Source organism: Pseudophryne corroboree, chromosome 12 (assembly GCF_028390025.1).
Source record: "Pseudophryne corroboree isolate aPseCor3 chromosome 12, aPseCor3.hap2, whole genome shotgun sequence".
Taxonomy (NCBI): Eukaryota; Metazoa; Chordata; class Amphibia; order Anura; family Myobatrachidae; genus Pseudophryne; species Pseudophryne corroboree.
In genome coordinates, this window is record NC_086455.1 from 161,690,097 (window position 1) to 161,711,075 (window position 20,979).

The following is a 20,979-nucleotide window of genomic DNA, read 5'->3' on the forward strand; positions in this document are numbered from 1 at the left end:
AGGTTAATACAACTGCCCCATAATTAGAATATAACCAAACGAATCTCACCATCCTTGTGGTCTACAGGCTTTGCCACTTCAAGGTCAAAATTGTCGTGCATCTTATGACCCCTAAAGCACGACAGGTGCTCCTGTTCTATCAGGTTACTCTCGTCCTCTTCCAGGGGTTGCCAGGTGCCGTCAATGAACCACTGCCCTCGCATCACCGGGATTTTATCCGTCTCTTGAAATAAAACAAGAAACATGATAACTGGAAAGAAAACCAAATAAGAGATCGGAAGTTCCCCCGACAGACCCTGGGTTTTTTTTAGTAATGATTATATCAGAGCAGTTTTTATATCTATATATATATGGCAGTGCGGACGGTGTCATGGTTAGCATTACTCCCTCACAGCACTGAGGTCATGGGTTCACTTCCCACCATGGCCCTAACTGTGTGGAGTTTGTATATTCTCCCCAAGCTTTCGTAGATTTACCCTGGGTACTTCGGTTTCCTCCCACAACCCAAATATATACTGGTAGGTTACTTGGCTCCCAACAAAAAAAATGAACCCTAGTGTGTAAGTGTGCGCGCACGTGTTTAGGGCGGACTAGATGTGCCAAGGGGTTCTTATCTGCCGTCACATGCTGCAGCCCAAGTCAGAATTAAAATTAACATGCATAAGAAATAAATTCCAGAATATATAAAGTTTAGTTTTATTATATATTATTTTTGGAATAAAAGGTCACCAGTGCAGAAGTTTCCCCTCTATGATGCTTCAACACCCAGGGCCTATCCCACTAACATGGAATGCTATAGGCTGGACTACACAGCAAATGGAGACAAAAACAAACCACCTGTTCAAGGCAGAGGGGTTTTCCTTACATGCATCACTATTTGTTCTCACTTGTCAGCTCATCACTAACATCTTTCCTTTCCCTTCTCTCGCAATGGAACAAACCACACTTATTACATGAGCTTATATGTTAGGTAACTGCAGAGCTGAGTACTACTCCTGCTTAGCTTATACAAATGGATTTGTGACCACACTATATAACGGTCTGTCGCTTATTGCTCCCTTCATTCCCCTCCTCAACTGTCACATGCAGCCCTGTCCCCAATAACACATCACTCATCTCCTGATATACTCTGTGCTGCTGGGGACCGTGCTCCTCTCACTATATAACTCTCAGTCTGTGTCTTCCTGCTGCCTCCATTCCCCTCCTCACATCATGTCACTGCCCCTGTCACATGCAGCCCTGTCCTCACTGACACATCACTCATCTCCTGATATACTCTGTGCTGCTGGGGACCCGGCTCCTCCCACTATACAACTCTCAGTCTGTGGCTTCCTGCTGCCTCCATTTCCCTCCTCACATCATGTCACTGCCCCTGTCACATGCAGCCCTGTCCTCACTGACACATCACTCATCTCCTGATATACTCTGTGCTGCTGTGATCACTCAGATGATCTGGTTGACTGTTCTATCCAAACACAAATCAGAACTGAAGCCACGTCATGCAGAAGGCGCTGAATGCAGATTATAATAAGGTGCGCAGGTCCTGGTCATTTCATAGCCAGTAAACAAATAAAGTGGTTGTTACACAAAACTCATTTGAATGGCAAATTCTGCAAATCACCTCAAGCTGGAGGATGTATTCCACAATCCGCCCTGAATTACCCCCTGCCCTATCCTTTCACTTACCCTCAAGGCCTGTACCTATGGGGGCACTAGTCACTTCTAACTTTGCATTTAACTTCAAAAAGGTGACCTGGAGCAAACTATAAAGTTTTACTTACGGTGCCCAATGGATCACGTGATCCGGGAGGTCTAATCAGAAGATCCTAATGACACGGACCCTGTCCTGTGGCCTTCTGACCTGTACCAGTGGGCCATCATAATCGCTGGGAGACTGGTCGGATCGATCAGCCACAATGGTCACCTACAGGTTTAGTCTGCAGGTGAATCAGCTCGGACGCTGTACGGTGCTGTCCAGGTTTTATCCTGCTGCACAGACTGTCACACCACAATGTGAAGCTCCGACAATACATTCATTTTACCAGCAAAAGTAATCCACTGATAAGACCTATACGGAGACAATCTCCATACGAAGGCTTCCTCCATGATCTCAGGAGGGTAAAACTGGTAGACTGTGCAAATATTTAGAAATTACATTGGAAGCCCAGTGGCAAATTATATATATATATATACACACACACATACATACATATACACACACACACACACACACGCACGCACGCATATATTTCTAAAGCATGACATTAGTCAGAGCATGTGCGGCTAAAGGGATAAGGCTTAGAGAGCCTAATGCAGCTCAGAGAACTGACGGAGCAGGACAAGGCCTAAAGCCATTGATCTGTTGCTCTGTGTCACCGTCCTATCACTCGATCATCAAATCACAGGGTTCCCTCCGTCAGTGCAGGGGACAGGGAACCCGCAGCTCAGGAATAAGACCGGCACGTAACTCTGTCAGAGACTGGGAGCCGTGCGTGAGACAAGGAACGCTTTGTGCGATCGCTATGGCTCAGCGATGCCAAACATTCACTGTATTCCTATGAACTGGCCCACGCCGCGCATAATGCCTTGTATATCAGCGGGCAAATCAGGAGAGTAACCAGGCACTGGGGGATAGATGTATGAAGCAGTGAAAAGAGAGGAGAAGTGAGCGAGTGAAGTTGCCCGTGGCAACCAATCAGCAGCTATGTATAATTTTATAGAATGCACTTGGTAAATGTCACTTCAAAACTAATTGGTTGCCATGGGCAACTTCTCCACTGCTTCATACATCTACCCCTCGGTGCAAAAGAACTGTCCCAGTTTCAGCCACAAAGCAGACATGGTCTCACTTTATTATCAGTTATGTATATAACGCACACATATTCCGCAACGCTTTAAGTCACTCACATCAGTCCCTGTCCCAGTGAGCTGACAATCACATACTGCACACACACTAGGGTTCATGTTTTGTCAGACTCCAACTAACCTAACAATATATTTTTGGATTGTGGGAGGAAACCCATGCAAACATTGGGTAGGGGGGGGGGGGTGCATATAAACTCCACACAGATAAGACTAGGTCAGGAATTGTATTTGTGACCTCAGGACTGTGAGGCAGTAATACTTACCACTACACCAGCCATGCTGCCCACTTGTTATGTAATCACAGCTGTGGGGGTTGCCCGCTATGAAGTACTGCAGTCATTGGGCAAATGTCTTCTCTGCCTACTTGGCCCTTTAGAGATTCATAACCTCACCACAGATACCTGCATTCACCCCCATGTACACACAGCAAGTAGAGTCCATGATGCCAAATGGAGCCTTCCTAGGCTGTGGGTCGTGCCCAATAAAATGCCACTTAACGGGCATGCCTTCAAAGCTGAAAGTGAGACTCTTCCACTCAGCAGCTGGTGACATTACCTGCCACCACAAGGTATGTGGTCAACGTCACGGTTTTGGGGTTAAGCTATGGTTAGGGCTCCAACAGTAGAAACATTTTGTACCAGCCCACTGCACACTGGAGTCGATTCAATTCTCCGACAGTTGAATAGCGCCGGGAATTAGCTCCCAGCGCTATTCAATACAGCGCCAAGTGACACTCAATTGTCGGGAATTCTTCTCTCACCCCCAGGGGATGCGAGAGGAAATCCGACAAAAGTGCTGTCGCGCGGACGGTGCGAGGCTGATTCTGTCTGGAATCAGCATCGCGGCGGAGAGTTAAGTCGGAGAACGCCCGTTCTCCCAACAAATGAGCCTGTTAAGTCCGGGAGACCGGGCATTCGCCGACTTAACTTGCACTGAATTGAATAGCGATGGGAGCTAATTCTCAACGCTATTCAACTGTCTGAGAATTGAATCGACCCCAATGAGTAAGGCTGGCTGCTCAGGAGCCAAATGCAGGTAATATTAGGGTTCCTCCCCAGTACTACATAGGGACTAGCCAAAAAGTGGACAGCTTCTTAAATCGTCTGAAATACCTGTTCTCATCTATACAGTCTAATTCAGCGATAGGCAACCAGACACGGCTACGCGAGTAGCTCACCTTCTTCCGAAGGTCGCGCATTTATCTTAATCTCAACTGCAAGTTACGCCAATACATTTAATGAAAAGAGACACCGTTCTGTAATAACGTAAGCAGGTATTTATAAAGAAAAGGTGTTACATGCTATAACTAACACACCTGAACTAAAGCAGGAAGGAACTGGGGGCCGCTGCTGCAGGCTTGGAGGGCTGCCTGTTCCCCATCGCTGCCCGGATATCTTTACCATCCCAGCTCTAAGGTACTGAGCCAGTTTCTACTCATCACCTATGCAAATATTTATCACACGGGTGGACCACAAGATTAGGAATACAGGGGGACATTTACTAAGCAGTGATAAGAGCGGAGAAGTGAGCCAGTGGAGAAGTTTCCCCATCAACCAATCAGCAGCTCTGTATCATTTTATAGCATGCAAATTAGAGATGTTACTTCAGTGCTTATTGGTTGCCATGGGCAACTTCTCCACTGGCTCACTTCTCCACTCTTATCACTGCTTAGTAAATATACCCCTTAGTAGCCAATCTGTCAAATCTAGGAGCCAGCATACGGTTTTGAGGAGTCAAGGAAATCAGCATTCACTAATATCAATAGAACATTACACTGACGATGACCCTCCCTACAGTATATGGATTTTTTGTAGCCTAAAGCTGACCGTTCTTATAGCCGCCCCATCTATACCCCCATGAAAATCTCGGGTTTTTACACGACCGCCCATCAACAGGGACATTTGTATGTCTGAAAGCAAACTACCGGTGGCGTAGTCCCCAGTTCCGGACCCTGCTCTTTACCTGGTTCAGGCTGAGATCCGGGAATCTGACGGCTAAGAGACATGGCAATTTCCTGGGTCGTTAGTCTGACAGGGGTATTAATGATTCATTATTTCCTGGACAGTAACTGCTGCCTTAGGAGCTCCAGACTCCCACTGACCAGGAGGGACAGAAAGTACCTAGAACATGAAAAACCAGCATCCTCCCAACTCACTGCAGAACTCAAACACCCGAACGCTCCTCTGGCAGCTTCCATCTGAGCCGTGCCCTCCACTTGGCGACTGCAGCTCTGTGGCAGAACGCAACACAGGTAACCAACCCAAATCTAAGGCTCCAATCTATTTTTATGAATGTTATTAGGCAGCGGTGAGCTGCGTTTGTATGACAGGTGCAACGCTGCGTGGTTTTTATAAACGGTCCCATCCACGTCAGGTTCGCACTCTCTTGCTATAGCGTACACACCCGCAATGGTAATAATAGGCTGGCGCCGGCGATTCACCAGGTGTAACGATGTAACGGAGGGGGCAGGAGAAGGGTGAATGGTACACACCGCACAGACATCAGGCATTTAAAGTTCTCCTGCCCATTCTAACAGCAGAACCGTCCCTTACGATGGAACAAAGGAAAAAGTGAATATTTAATATGTACTTCTGTGGTGGTAGGCGCCCTGGAAACTCGCTGGCTTACGGACAGCATATGTTCTGTATTTCTACATCTCATCTCAGCAACATCAGCTACCGACAAAGGTCACGCTGCGTTTCCACATACATACAGTAGAATCCTTCCTAATCAGATGGTCTGCTCAGAAGCAACGTCCCAGGAGGATGGGGACATATATAGAGGTCAAGGGTCACACAAATGCGTCACAGAAGAAAAAAAAATCAAACAATAATAAGAATTTACTTACCGATAATTCTATTTCTCGGAGTCCGTAGTGGATGCTGGGGTTCCTGAAAGGACCATGGGGAATAGCGGCTCCGCAGGAGACAGGGCACAAAAAGTAAAGCTTTTACAGGTCAGGTGGTGTGCACTGGCTCCTCCCCCTATGACCCTCCTCCAGACTCCAGTTAGGTACTGTGCCCGGACGAGCGTACACAATAAGGGAGGATTTTGAATCCCGGGTAAGACTCATACCAGCCACACCAATCACACCGTACAACTTGTGATCTAAACCCAGTTAACAGTATGATAACAGAGGAGCCTCTGAAAGATGGCTCCCTAAACAAAATAACCCGAAATAGTTAACAATAACTATGTACAAGTCTTGCAGATAATCCGCACTTGGGATGGGCGCCCAGCATCCACTACGGACTCCGAGAAATAGAATTATCGGTAAGTAAATTCTTATTTTCTCTATCGTCCTAAGTGGATGCTGGGGTTCCTGAAAGGACCATGGGGATTATACCAAAGCTCCCAAACGGGCGGGAGAGTGCGGATGACTCTGCAGCACCGAATGAGAGAACTCCAGGTCCTCTTTTGCCAGGGTATCAAATTTGTAAAATTTTACAAACGTGTTCTCCCCTGACCACGTAGCTGCTCGGCAGAGTTGTAATGCCGAGACCCCTCGGGCAGCCGCCCAGGATGAGCCCACCTTCCTTGTGGAATGGGCCTTAACAGAATTAGGCTGTGGTAGGCCTGCCACAGAATGTGCAAGTTGAATCGTGTTACAAATCCAACGAGCAATCGACTGCTTAGAAGCAGGTGCACCCAACTTGTTGGGTGCATACAGTATAAACAGCGAGTCAGATTTTCTGACTCCAGCCGTCCTTGAAATGTATATCTTTAAAGCTCTGACAACGTCCAACAATTTGGAGTCTTCCAAGTCGTTTGTAGCCGCAGGCACTACAATAGGCTGGTTCAGGTGAAACGCTGACACCACCTTCGGGAGAAAATGCGGACGCGTCCGCAGCTCTGCCCTATCTGAATGGAAAATGAAATAAGGACTTTTATAAGATAAAGCCGCCAGTTCTGATACTCTCCTGGCCGAAGCCAGGGCCAGTAACATAGTCACTTTCCATGTGAGATATTTCAAATCCACCTTCTTAAGTGGTTCAAACCAATGGGATTTGAGGAAATCTAAAACTACATTTAGATCCCACGGTGCCACCGGAGGCACCACAGGAGGCTGTATATGCAGTACTCCTTTGACAAAAGTCTGGACCTCAGGAACTGAGGCCAATTCTTTTTGGAAGAATATAGACAGGGCCGAAATTTGAACCTTAATAGATCCCAATTTGAGACCCATAGACAATCCTGATTGCAGGAAATGTAGGAAACGACCCAGTTGAAATTCCTCCGTCGGAGCATTCCGACCCTCGCACCATGCCACATATTTCCGCCAAATGCGGTGATAATGCTTTGCGGTGACTTCTTTCCTTGCCTTAATCAAGGTAGGAATGACTTCTTCAGGAATGCCTTTTTCTTTTAGAATCTGGCGTTCAACCGCCATGCCGTCAAACGCAGCCGCGGTAAGTCTTGAAAAAGACAAGGACCCTGCTGAGGCAGGTCCCTTCTCAGAGGTAGAGGCCACGGATCGTCCGTGACCATCTCTTGAAGTTCCGGGTACCAAGTCCTTCTTGGCCAATCCGGAGCCACTAGTATCGTTCTTACTCCTCTTTGCCGTATAATCCTCAATACCTTTGGTATGAGAGGCAGAGGAGGAAACACATATACCGACTGGTACACCCAAGGTGTTACCAGCGCATCCACAGCTATTGCCTGCGGATCTCTTGACCTGGCGCAATACCTGTCCAGTTTTTTGTTGAGGCGAGACGCCATCATGTCCACCATTGGTTTTTCCCAACGGTTTATTATCATGAGGAAAACTTCTGAATGAAGTCCCCACTCTCCCGGGTGAAGATCGTGTCTGCTGAGGAAGTCTGCTTCCCAGTTGTCCACGCCCGGGATGAATACTGCTATCACGTGATTCTCCGCCCAGCGAAGGATCCTGGCAGCTTCTGCCATTGCACTCCTGCTTCTTGTGCCGCCCTGTCTGTTTACATGGGCGACTGCCGTGATGTTGTCCGACTGGATCAACACCGGTCTTCCTTGAAGCAGAGGTTCCGCCTGGTTTAGAGCATTGTAGATTGCTCTTAGTTCCAGAATGTTTATGTGAAGAGACTTTTCCAGGCTCGTCCACACTCCCTGGAAGTTTCTTCCCTGTGTGACTGCTCCCCAGCCTCTCAGGCTGGCGTCCGTGGTCACCAGGATCCAATCCTGTATGCCGAATCTGCGGCCCTCCAGTAGATGAGCCTCCTGCAACCACCACAGAAGAGATACCCTTGTCCTTGGAGACAGGGTTATCCGCTGATACATCTGAAGATGCGATCCGGACCATTCGTCCAGCAAATCTCCCTGAAAATGTTTTGCGTGAGATCTGCCCAATGGAATCGCTTCGTAAGAAGCCACCATTTTTCCCAGGCCTCCTGTGCATTAATGCACTGATACTTGGCCTGGTTTTAGGAGGTTTCTGACTAGGTCGGATAACTCCCTGGCTTTCCCCTCCAGGAGAAATACCTTTTTCTGGACTATGCCCAGAATCATTCCTGGGAACAGCAGACGTATCATCGGAAAAAACAGCTGCGATTTTTGGAATATTTAGAATCCACTCGTGCTATCGTAGAACTACTTTAGATAGTTCTTTTCCGACCTCCAACTGTTCTCTGGAACTTGCCCCTTTCAGGATATCGTCCAAGTAAGGGATAATTAAGATGCCCTTTTCTTTGAAGAGAGTCATCTTTTCGGCCATTACCTTGGTAAAGGCCCGGGGTGCCGTGGATAATTCAACGGCAACTTTTGAAACTGATATTGACAGTTCTGTATCACGAACCCGATGTACCCTTGTTGAGAAGGGCAAATTTGGACATGGAGGTAATCCTTGATGTCCAGGGACACCATATAGTCCCCTTCTTTCCGGTTCGCTATCACTGCTCTGAGTGACTCCATCTTGATTTGAACCTTTATGTAAGTGTTCAAAGATTTCAGATTTAGACTATGTCTCACCAAGCCGTCTGGCTTCAGTACCACCATATAGTGTGGAAGACTAATACCCTTTTCCTTGTTGTAGGAGGGGTACTTTGATTATCACCTGCTGGAAATACAGCTTGTGAATTTTTCCCAATACTGCCTCCCTGTTGGAGGGAGCCGTTGGTAACGCAGACTTCAGGAACCTGCGAGGAAAAGATGTCTCGACTCTCCAATCTGTACCCCTGGGATAATACTAGTACGATCCAGGGGTCAACTTGCGAGTGATCCCACTGCGCGTTGAGACTCTTGAGACTACACCCCCACCTAACCTGAGTCCGCTTACACGGCCCCAGCGTCATGCTGGGGACTTGGCAGACGCGGTGGAAGGCTTCCTTTCCTGGGAAGGAGCTGTCTGCTGCAGTCTACTTCCCTTTCCTCTATGTCTGGGCAGATATGACTGGCCTTTTGCCCGCTTGCCCTCATGGGAACGGAAGGATTGAGGCTGAAAAGACGGTGTCTGTTTCTGCTGAGATGTAACTTGGGGTAAAAAGGTTGGATTTCCAGCTGTTGCCGAGACCCCCAGGTCCGTTGGACCGACCCCAAATAACTCTTTCCCTTTATACGGCCATACTTCCATGTGTCGTATGGGATATGTATCACCTGACCACTGTCGTGTCCATGACATCTTCTGGGAGATATGGATCACGCACTTATTTTGATGCCAGAGTGCACATATCCCTCTGTGCATCTCGCATACATAAATATATAATGCATCCTATTAAATGCTCTATATCAATCAAATATTTTCAGTCAGGGAAACCGACCAAGCCAACCCAGCACTGCATCTCCAGGCTGATGGCGATCGCTGGTCGCAGTATAACCACCTTATGTGTGTATATACTTTTTAGGATATTTTTCCAGCTGCCTATCAGCTGGCTCCTTGAGGGCGGCCGTATCTGGAGACGGTAACGCCACTTGATAAGCGTGTGAGCGCCTTATTCATTCCCAACGCGCCCTAACTTCTGGCGGGAAAGGGTATAACGCCAATATTTGCTATCGGGGTAAACCCACGCATCATCACACACTTTATTTTATTTTATCTGATTCAGGAAAAACTACAGGTAGTTTTTTCACTCCCACATAATACCCTTTTTTGTGGTACTTGTAGTATCAGAAATATGTAACACCTCCTTCATTGCCCTTAACGTGTGGCCCTAATAAGGAATACGTTTGTTTATTCACCGTCGACACTGGATTCAGTGTCGGTGTCTGTGTCTGTGTCGACCGACTGAGGTAAATGGGCGTTATTAAAAACCCCTGACGGTGTTTCTGAGACGCCTGGACCGGTACTAATTGTTTGTCGGCCGTCTCATGTCGTCAACCGACCTTGCAGCGTGTTGACATTCTCACGTAATTCCCTAAATAAGCCATCCATACCGGTGTCGACTCCCTAGAGAGTGACATCACCATCATAGGCAATTGCTCCGCCTCCTCCAACATCGTCCTCATACATGTCGACACACACGTACCGACACACAGCACACACACCGGGAATGCTCTGACAGAGGACAGGACCCCACTAGCCCTTTGGAGAGACAGAGGGAGAGTTTGCCAGCACACACCAAAAAAACGCTATAATTACATAGGGACAACCTTATATAAGTGTTTCTCCCTTATAGCATCTTTAATATATTTATATCGCCAATTTAGTGCCCCCCCTCTCTGTTTAAACCCTGTTTCTGTAGTGCAGTGCAGGGGAGAGCCTGGGAGCCTTCTCTCCAGCCTTTCTGTGAGAGAAAATGGCGCTGTGTGCTGAGGAGATAGGCCCCGCCCCTTTTTCGGCGGGCTCGTCTCCCGCTATTTATTGTATTTAGGCAGGGGTTAAATATCTCCATATAGCCTCTGGGGGCTATATGTGAGGTATTTTTAGCCTTATATAGGTTTACATTTGCCTCCCAGGGCGCCCCCCCCCAGCGCCCTGCACCCTCAGTGACTGCCGTGTGAAGTGTGCTGAGAGGAAAATGGCGCACAGCTGCAGTGCTGTGCGCTACCTTTAGAAGACTGCAGGAGTCTTCAGCCGCCGATTCTGGACCTCTTCTTGCTTCAGCATCTGCGAGGGGGCCGGCGGCGAGGCTCCGGTGACCATCCAGGCTGTACCTGTGATCGTCCCTCTGGAGCTTCATGTCCAGTAGCCAAGAAGCCAATCCATCCTGCACGCAGGTGAGTTCACTTCTTCTCCCCTCTGTCCCTCGTTGCAGTGATCCTGTTGCCAGCAGGAATCACTGTAAAATAAAAAACCTAAGCTAAACTTCTCTAAGCAGCTCTTTATGAGAGCCACCTAGAATTGCACCCTTCTCGGCCGGGCACAAAAATCTAACTGGAGTCTGGAGGAGGGTCATAGGGGGAGGAGCCAGTGCACACCACCTGACCTGTAAAAGCTTTACTTTTTGTGCCCTGTCTCCTGCGGAGCCGCTATTCCCCATGGTCCTTTCAGGAACCCCAGCATCCACTTAGGACGATAGAGAAAATAGAATTGGCCTCACGGTCGCTTATGTGCAAAACTAAAGGACAATTGCAGCTAAAAACGCGTCCATTTGTTTTCCAGCCGATATGCCTGCTCCTGGAACCTGCGGTACTTTGGGGGGGTCCAATGAGAGAACGTCAACCAGAGAAATGTCGACACTGAAATGTTATTTCAAGCATTTTAACTGTGTTGGTATTATAACATGAAACAATATTTGGAAAGTATTATATGAAAAGTTATAATGCTAACACAGTTAAAATGCTTCATGGTCAACATCACAGTCGCCAAATTAACTACCTCCCCAGTGATGTGCATAAGGCAGCGCCATGGGCCTCCCAGGGGTCACATTTGTTCCACTGGAAATTTGAGTTTCTCCCGTTTGACAATGTTCCTAGTGATTCTGCCGTCACCATGTGACCGCAGCGCTTTCCGTCTACCAGGTGACTACCATAGGACTGGATGGCGATATCTCCTCTCCTGACTCAGGATAACCAGCGGCTTAGATGTGAAGATTTTACATTGACGCTGGAGTGATTCTCCGGTAGGATATGAAGCCCCCCCTGTAGGACAAAAGCTGGCAATACAATGGCAAGCGTAAGCAACATACAGAACTTCAGGTGCTGTGGAACTATACTTCCCAGCATGTCCTGCCACAGTTTTAGCATACCGTAACAGCAAAACAGGACATTCTGGGATGTGTAGTGCACAGCAGCTGGAGCGCCGTATGTTGTCTACACCCACACTAGCCAATGTGCGGCTGGATTCCCTCCAGATTTGGCCACACGTGTGCAGGGGTAAATATGTACGGCAAATACCCAGACCTCATGGGCCCACATCTGCGAGTCTGAACAACGACCACACATGCGGTCAGGGGCAGTCACTGCTCAAGCGCAATTACCATCTATCACCGTCTGTGACTGCTCCCCATAGATGTAGACTGGGACTGACATATGCCCTAGATGGTGTGCCTCTGTATGGGGGGTATGTGTGCCTGTACTCCCTACACTACCAGAGATAGGGCGGGAAGACCCTGAAGGATAGAGAAGAAAGATGGCACATGGGGGGAGATTAGAGGCTTTACAGATTCGGATTCTAGACATGAAGGATGACAGGTAACAGAAGTAAAAGAATAATCACTGGAAGTGACCAGAGGAATGGGAAAATGGTGCTGTAAAAGGCAGGAAGGTTAGGGAAAAGACCCCGGGGAGAGGGAGACGACCGCTGGAGATACAGGGGTTGGGGGATCCACGAACAGCAGAACATGCAGGGATGACAGCTGGAGTGCTGGGGGTCAGGGAAGGGGGGTGACGGCAGGGACAGGGGTACACAGGGCCCCAGAGGTGACAACTAGGACAAGGAAATACGGGGTCAAGGGGGAGGACGGCTGGGATAGGTGGATTACAGGGCCCCCCCCAGGGGGGTAACGAGAGAAGGGATAGGGGAATACAGGGGTCCAGGGGTGGAAGGGGGGGTGTAGACAGCTGGAACTAGGGGAATACAAGCTCACTCTGGGAGGGAGGCAGCTGGAAATACGGGAAAACAGGGCTCCCAAGTGGGTGACAGCTGGGATTGGGGGAATAAACGACCCTCCGAATGGGGTGACAGCTGGAATAAGGGGAGTACAGGGTGCCCGTTAGTGGGGTGACAGCTGCAATAGGGGGAATACAGGAATATAGGGGTCCTGGGGGGTGACAGCTGGTGTGTGTGGTGACAGCTGTGATAGGGGTAATACAGGATCCACGGGGGTGGGGTGACAACTGGGAAGGGGGGGGGGGTGAGTACAGAGTTCACAGGGGTGGGGTGAATGATGGGATAGGGGGAGTACAAGCCCCCCGGGGGTGGGGTTGCAGTTGGGGTAGGGGGGAGTACAGGGTGCCCGTCAGTGGGGTGACAGCAGCGATAGGGGGAATACAAGAGTACAGGGGTCCTGGGGGGTGACAGCTGGTGTGTGTGTAAATGGGGTGATAGCTGGGATGGAGGTACATAGGTGCCCCGATGGTGTGTGTATGGGGGTGACAGCTGGGATGGGGGTAGATAGGTGACCCGATGGTGTGTGTATGGGGGTGACAGCTGGGATGGGGGTAGATAGGTGACCCGATGGTGTGTGTATGGGGGTGACAGCTGGGATGGGGGTAGATAGGTGACCCGATGGTGTGTGTATGGGGGTGACAGGTGGGATGGGGGTAGATAGGTGACCTGTTGGTGTGTGTATGGGGGTGACAGGTGGGATGGGGGTAGATAGGTGCCCTGATGGTGTGTGTATGGGGTGACAGGTGGGTTGGGGGTACACGGGTGCCCCGATGCCACGATAGTGTGTGTATGGAGGTGACAGCTAGGATGGGGATACGTAGGTGCCTCGATGGAGTGTGTATGGGGGGGGGGGGGGGACAGCTGGGATATGTGGGATACAGGAATATAGCTGCCTCGACAGTGTGTGTATGGGGGTGACAGGTGGGATGGGGGTAGATAGGTGACCCGATGATGTGTGTATGGGGGCGACAGGTGGGATGGGGGTAGATAAGTGACCCGATGGTGTGTGTATGGGGGTGACAAGTGGGTTGGGGGTACACGGGTGCCCCGATGCCACGATGGTGTGTGTATGGGGGTGACAGCTGGGATGGGGGTAGATAGGTGACCCGATGGTGTGTGTATGGGGGTGACAGGTGGGATGGGGGTAGATAGGTGACCCGATGGTGTGTGTATGGGGGTGACAAGTGGGTTGGGGGTACACGGGTGCCCCGATGGTGTGTGTATGGGGGTGACAGCTGGGATGGGGGTAGATAGGTGCCCCGATGGTGTGTGTATGGGGGTGACAGCTGGGATGGGGGAACATAGGTGACCCAATGATGTGTGTATGGGGGCGACAGCCGGGATGGGGGAACACATGGGTCCCCGGGGTGCGGCACTTACGGTTCCAGTACACGGGGTAGCACTCGCCCTCGGCCACGTCCACCTCGTACAGGCCGCTCCGCACACACACCGGCTCTATCTTCACCACCTCCCCGATGACCACCACGTCCAGCTCCGCCCCCGGCTCCTCAGGCCCCTCCCCCGCCGGCTCCTCCTCCGCGGGGGCGGTGCTCAGCTCCACCAGGCGGCGGAAGGCCAGCTCGATGCGCAGGGAGTCGTAGCCGATGAACGGCTTCCAGGTCTTCTTGTCCTCCCGGTAGAACCAGCGCACCTCCTCCGGGCCCAGCTCCGCCACGATCTCATAGCGGTGCCGGGAGCTGCTGGAGCGGGTCCGCCTCCTCTCCGGGATCCGCAGGCTGCCGCCGGCCTCGTACTCGCCGTCCTCGCCCTCGGAGGGGGACCCGGCCAGGCCGGGCTCGGGGGGGAAGCTGTGGCCGCTCAGGTGCAGCTCCAGGCCCAGGTGCTTCTTGCCGGGGGGCGACATGGGCGAGTGGCGGCGGCGGTGCCGGTGGTGGTGCCGGGCCGCTGCCTCACCCCCGGCCTCCCCGTCCTCCTCTTCCTCCTCCTCGCAGCACCCGCCGGGCTCCCAGTCGCACTGGCCGTTCTTCTCCGGGCTGAGCGGTGACCTGTAACCGGAGTGATTCATACCGCGGCCGGCGACAGCTGCCTGCGTCTCTCGGGGCACATGTGGCCTCCGGCCCCCGGCATTGGACGGCTCGCCTCTGATCGCTGTCACCGCCGCCCCCGGTGTGTGGATAGCTCCAACTACGCTGCCGGTACCCGAGCGCGCCCCCGCTTCCCTGTCTCCGCTCGCCGGCGCGCTCCCGCTGCCGTCACATGACAGCCGGACAGTGACACACTGACATCACGTGACACGTGGCAACCTGCGTCTCTGGCGCTGTGTGCTGCTGTGAGGGTCACCACAGACTGGCAGCTACACACAGGGATGTCCCCTAACCTGTGCTGGGGGCTCCTAATATACACTGGTCATTATATAACCCCCCCAATACACACCTGCTACCCTCTATACACAGGTCACTGTATAACCCCCCAATACACACCTGCTACCCTCTATACACAGGTCACTATATCACCCCCCCCCCCCCAATACACACTGCTACCCTCTATACACAGGTCACTATATCCCCCCCCCCCCCCCAATACACACTGCTACCCTCTATACACAGGTCACTGTATAACCCCCCCCAATACACACCTGCTACCCTCTATACACAGGTCACTGTATAACCCCCCCAATACACACCTGCTACCCTCTATATACAGGTCACTATATCACCCCCCCCCCCCCAATACACACTGCTACCCTCTATACACAGGTCACTATATCCCCCCCCCCCCCCCAATACACACTGCTACCCTCTATACACAGGTCACTGTATAACCCCCCCAATACACACCTGCTACCCTCTATACACAGGTCACTGTATAACCCCCCCAATACACACCTGCTACCCTCTATATACAGGTCACTGTATAATCCCCTAATACACACTGCTACCCTCTATACACAGGTCACTGTATAACCCCCCAATACACACTGCTACCCTCTATACACAGGTCACTGTATAACTCCCCAATACACACCTGCTACCCTCTATACACAGGTCACTATATAACCCCCCAATACACACTGTATAACCCCCCCCCCCCCCCAATACACACCTGCTACCCTCTATACACAGGTCACTGTATAACCCCCCCAATACACACCTGCTACCCTCTATACACAGGTCACTGTATAACCCCCCAATACACACCTGCTACCCTCTATACACAGGTCACTGTATAACCCCCCCAATACACACCTGCTACCCTCTCTACACAGGTCACTATATAACCCCCCAATACACACTGCTACCCTCTATACACAGGTCACTGTATAACCCCCCAATACACACTGCTACCCTCTATACACAGGTCACTGTATAACCCCCCCCCCCAATACACACCTGCTACCCTCTCTACACAGGTCACTATATAACCCCCCCAATACACACTGCTACCCTCTATACACAGGTCACTGTATAACCCCCCAATACACACTGCTACCCTCTATACACAGGTCACTGTATAACCCCCCAATACACACCTGCTACCCTCTATACACAGGTCACTGTATAACCCCCCCAATACACACCTGCTACCCTCTATACACAGGTCACTGTATAACCCCCCAATACACACCTGCTACCCTCTATACACAGGTCACTGTATAATCCCCCCAATACACACCTGCTACCCTCTATACACAGGTCACTGTATAACCCCCCAATACACACCTGCTACCCTCTATACACAGGTCACTGTATAACCCCCCCCCCCCTCCCCAATACACACCTGCTACCCTCTCTACACAGGTCACTATATAACCCCCCCAATACACACTGCTACCCTCTATACACAGGTCACTGTATAACCCCCCAATACACACTGCTACCCTCTATACACAGACCACTGTATAACCCCCCAATACACACCTGCTACCCTCTATACACAGGTCACTGTATAACACCCCAATACACACCTGCTACCCTTTATACACGGGTCACTGTATAACCCCCAATACACACCTGCTACCCTCTATATACAGGTCACTGTATAACCCCCCAGTACGCACCTGCTACCCTCTATATACAGGTCACTGTATAACCCCCCAATACACACCTGCTACCCTCTATACACAGGTCACTATATAACCCCCAATACACACTGCTACCCTCTATACACAGGTCACTGTATAACCTCCCAATACACACCTGCTACCCTCTATACACAGGTCACTATATAACCTCCCAATACACACCTGCTACCCTCTATACGCTGGTCACTATATAACCCCCCAATACACACCTGCTACCCTCTATACACTGGTCACTATATAATCCCCCAATACACACCTGCTACCCTCTATACACAGGTCACTGTATAACCTCCCAATACACACTGCTACCCTCTATACACAGGTCACTGTATAACCCCCCAATACACACCTGCTACCCTCTATATACACAGGTCACTGTATAAACCCCCAATACATATCTGCTACCCTCTATACACAGGTCACTGGTTGACCCCCCAATACACATCTGCTACCCTCTATACACTGGTCACTGTATAACCCCCCAATACACACCTGCTACCCTCTATATACACAGGTCACTGTATAAACCCCCAATACACATCTGCTACCCTCTATACACAGGTCACTATATAGCTCCCCCAATACACACCTGCTACCCTCTATACACAGGTCACTGTATAACACCCCAATACACACCTGCTACCCTCTATATACAGGTCACTGTATAATCCCCCAGTACACACCTGCTACCCTCTATATACAGGTCACTGTATAACCCCCCAATACACACCTGCTACCCTCTATACACAGGTCACTATATAACCCCCCAATACACACTGCTACCCTCTATACACAGGTCACTGTATAACCTCCCAATACACACCTGCTACCCTCTATACACAGGTCACTATATAACCTCCCAATACACACCTGCTACCCTCTATACGCTGGTCACTATATAACCCCCCAATACACACCTGCTACCCTCTATACACTGGTCACTATATAATCCCCCAATACACACCTGCTACCCTCTATACACAGGTCACTGTATAACCTCCCAATACACACTGCTACCCTCTATACACAGGTCACTGTATAACCTCCCAGTACACACCTGCTACCCTCTATACACAGGTCACTGGTTGACCCCCCAATACACACCTGCTACCCTCTATATACACAGGTCACTGTATAAACCGCCAATACACATCTGCTACCCTCTATACACAGGTCACTATATAACTCCCCCAATACACACCTGCTACCCTCTATCTGTATTATATGTTGCCATCAGGAAATGGGCTCTGTATTATATACTGTTACCAGGAAATGGGCTCTGTATTATATACTGTTACCAGGAAATGGGCTCTGTGTTATACAATGTCACCAAGAAATGGACTCTGTATTATATGCTGTTACCAGAAAATGGGCTCTGTATTATATTCTGCCACTAGGAAATGGGTTTTACCAGGAAATTAGCTCTGTGTTATATACTGTCAGCAGGAAATGGGCTCTGTATTATATACTGTCACCAGGAAATGGGCTTTCTATTGTATACTGTCACCAGGAAATGGGCTCAGACTGTCACTAGGAAACTGTCTCTGTATTATACACTGTCACCAGGAAATGAGCTCTGTAGTATATAATGTCACCAGGAAATGGGCTCTGTATTATATGCTGCTACCAGGAAATGGGCTTTGTATTATACACTGTCACCAGGAAATGGGCTCTGTATTATACACTGTCACCAGGAAATGGGCTCTGTATTATATGCTGCTACCAGGAAATGGGCTCTGTATTATATACTGTCACTAGGAAACTGGCTCTGTATTATATGCTGCTACCAGGAAATGGGCTCTGTATTATATACTGTCACCAGGAAATGGGCTCCGTGTTATTTACTGTCACCAGGAAATGGGCTCTATATTATATGCAGCTACCAGAAAATGGGCTCTGTATTATACGCTGTCACTAGGAACCGGAAATCGTCCCTGTGTTATATACTGTTACTAGGAAACAGGTTCTGTATTTCTCTTACGTCCTAGAGGATACTGGGGTCCATTTAGTACCATGGGGTATAGACGGGTCCACTAGGAGCCATGAGCACTTTAAGAATTTGATAGTGTGGGCTGGCTCCTCCCTCTATGCCCCTCCTACCAGACTCAGTTTAGAAATTGTGCCCGGAGGAGCCGGTCACGCTCAGGGAAGTTTTCTGCATTTATTTTCTGTTTGTTATTTTACAGGCATTGCTGGGTGGCACCAGCCTGTCTGCTTCGTGGGACGTAGGGGGGAGAACGGCCCAACTTCCTAAAGCGTTAATGGTCCCGTTTCTCCGCTGACCGGACACTGAGCTCCTGAGGGAGTCATTCGTAAGCCCCACCACGACAAAAGTACCCTCCCGCAGCACGCCGCCACCCCTAACAGAGCCAGAAGAAAGAAGAAGTGGTGAGTAGGACGCCGGCGTCCCAGTTAGCGGGTCGCCTGCGGGAATGGTGGCATAAGGGTAGGAGCGCAGCGCTGACATGCAGGCTGCGCTCCCGGAGGTTCAGAAGGACATGCGGCAATGATTACCCACACTGGCTAAATAGCTTAACAGGGGTTCTAACCCTCTGTTAAGCAAACAAGACCTCAGGCCAGGATAAAAAAAACGGGAAGCCGTGTGCCATTACGGGGGCGTGGGGCTTCACTATGAGCGGATCCAGCAGCTCACTAGCGCCATTTTCCCTCTGCAGCTTACACTGAGAGGAATCACAGGGAAGCGCAGCCCCTCCACAAAGACTCCACATCTCCTCAGCTGTACCAGGGAGTCTTATAAGGGGGTGGGGAGTGTTGTAGAATACTAAGCCCTACTAAGGGACTTAGGGGTCAGTACTGGCCGCCCGTCGCTGCGCTACGATCGCCTCTGCCTGATTGACAGCCAGAGGCGGTCAATGGGCGGGAGGGGGCGAAACGGCAGCGTTTGGCCACCGTTTCGTAGGCGCAGTCCGGCCAACGCAGGCGTGGCCGGACCGCGCTTACGTCACACGCAGCCACTGCGGGCCGGGGAGCGAAGACTAGCTCCCGGCCAGCACGCTAAAGCTGCGCTGGCCGGGAGTTACTCTTGAAGTGCAAAGGCACTGACATGCGGGGCGGACTAGCCCTGTGCTGAGCGTCCCCCCGCATATCTGAGTTCATGATCGTAGCTGTGCTAAATTTAGCTGCAGTCAGGTGTGGCTGTGGGCCTACGTTTGGGCTCCTTAAAAATTAAAATTGGGTGTCCTGCTTCAAAGCAGACCATTGCACCCTGGATCAGGCTTACTATCCAGCATGCTTACTCCACGTCAGGCGTGCCGTCTCCAAGATCTGTAAAGGCCCACTCTACTAGGTCGGTGGGTTCTTCCTGGGCGGCTGCCCGGGGTGTGTCGGCTTTACAGCTCTGCCGAGCAGCTACTTGGTCAGGTTCGAACACGTTTGCTAAGTTCTACAAGTTCGATACATTGGCCTCTGAGGACCTTCAGTTTGGTCAATCAGTTCTGCAGAAACCTCAGCACTCTCCCATCCGGTTTGGGAGCTTTGGTACATCCCCATGGTACTAAATATCCTCTAGGACGTAGGAGAAAATAGGATTTTAATTACCTACCGGTAAATCCATTTCTCGTAGTCCGTAGACCAGGCATTCCCAACCACGGTCCTCAAGGCACACCAAACAGTGCAGGTTTTAGTGATATCCAGGCTGCAGCACAGATGGTTAAGTCAAAATAACTGAGCTACTAATTAAGTCACCTGTGCTGAAGCCTGGATATCACTACAACCTGCACTGTTGGGGGTGTGTGGCCTGGACGGGCATGGAGTAGCACTTGTACTGTGCAGCTCTCCAGCCACTACATCCTGTTTTATTATCCTATACTTCCCCCCCCCCCCCCCCGGGTCTGATATTGGGGCCATCGCTTTATGAGTGTCTCCTGCCCCCCCTGGAGTGGGTTTGATCCGGCTGCCGCTGTCTCCCGTGCTCCTGGAGCCCTGTTTGCCTAGAGGGCCCTGCTCTGCGCTGGGCCGGCTCGTGAAGCTGCTGCCCTGCGCTCACCTCTATCCGGAAGTTCGGCTCCTGCTACCCGCCGCCGCCCGCTACAGCCGGCCGTGTCCCTGGTGAAGGGGAGTGAGGGGCTCTCATCTGCCGCCCCGTCTGCCT

The 20,979-nt window shown here is 50.6% G+C and overlaps 1 protein-coding gene across 4 annotated transcripts in view; it reads right to left on the minus strand.

Moving 5' to 3' along the window:
* DDHD1 (DDHD domain containing 1) overlaps positions 1–15,149 on the minus strand; it is a 50,645-nt gene extending 35,496 nt beyond the window's left edge. For 2 of the 4 annotated variants that reach the window (XM_063948373.1, XM_063948371.1), the window contains exons 1-2: positions 14,207–15,149; positions 50–223 (exon numbers count right to left, since the gene is read on the minus strand). In XM_063948373.1, coding sequence (XP_063804443.1) covers positions 50–223; positions 14,207–14,852 — 820 coding nt within the window. In that variant the 5' untranslated portion in view covers positions 14,853–15,149. The remainder of the gene's footprint in view (positions 1–49; positions 224–14,206) is intronic. The other 2 variants (XM_063948372.1, XM_063948374.1) reach the window with 2 other exon arrangements.
* Between the last annotated feature and the right edge of the window lie 5,830 nt (positions 15,150–20,979).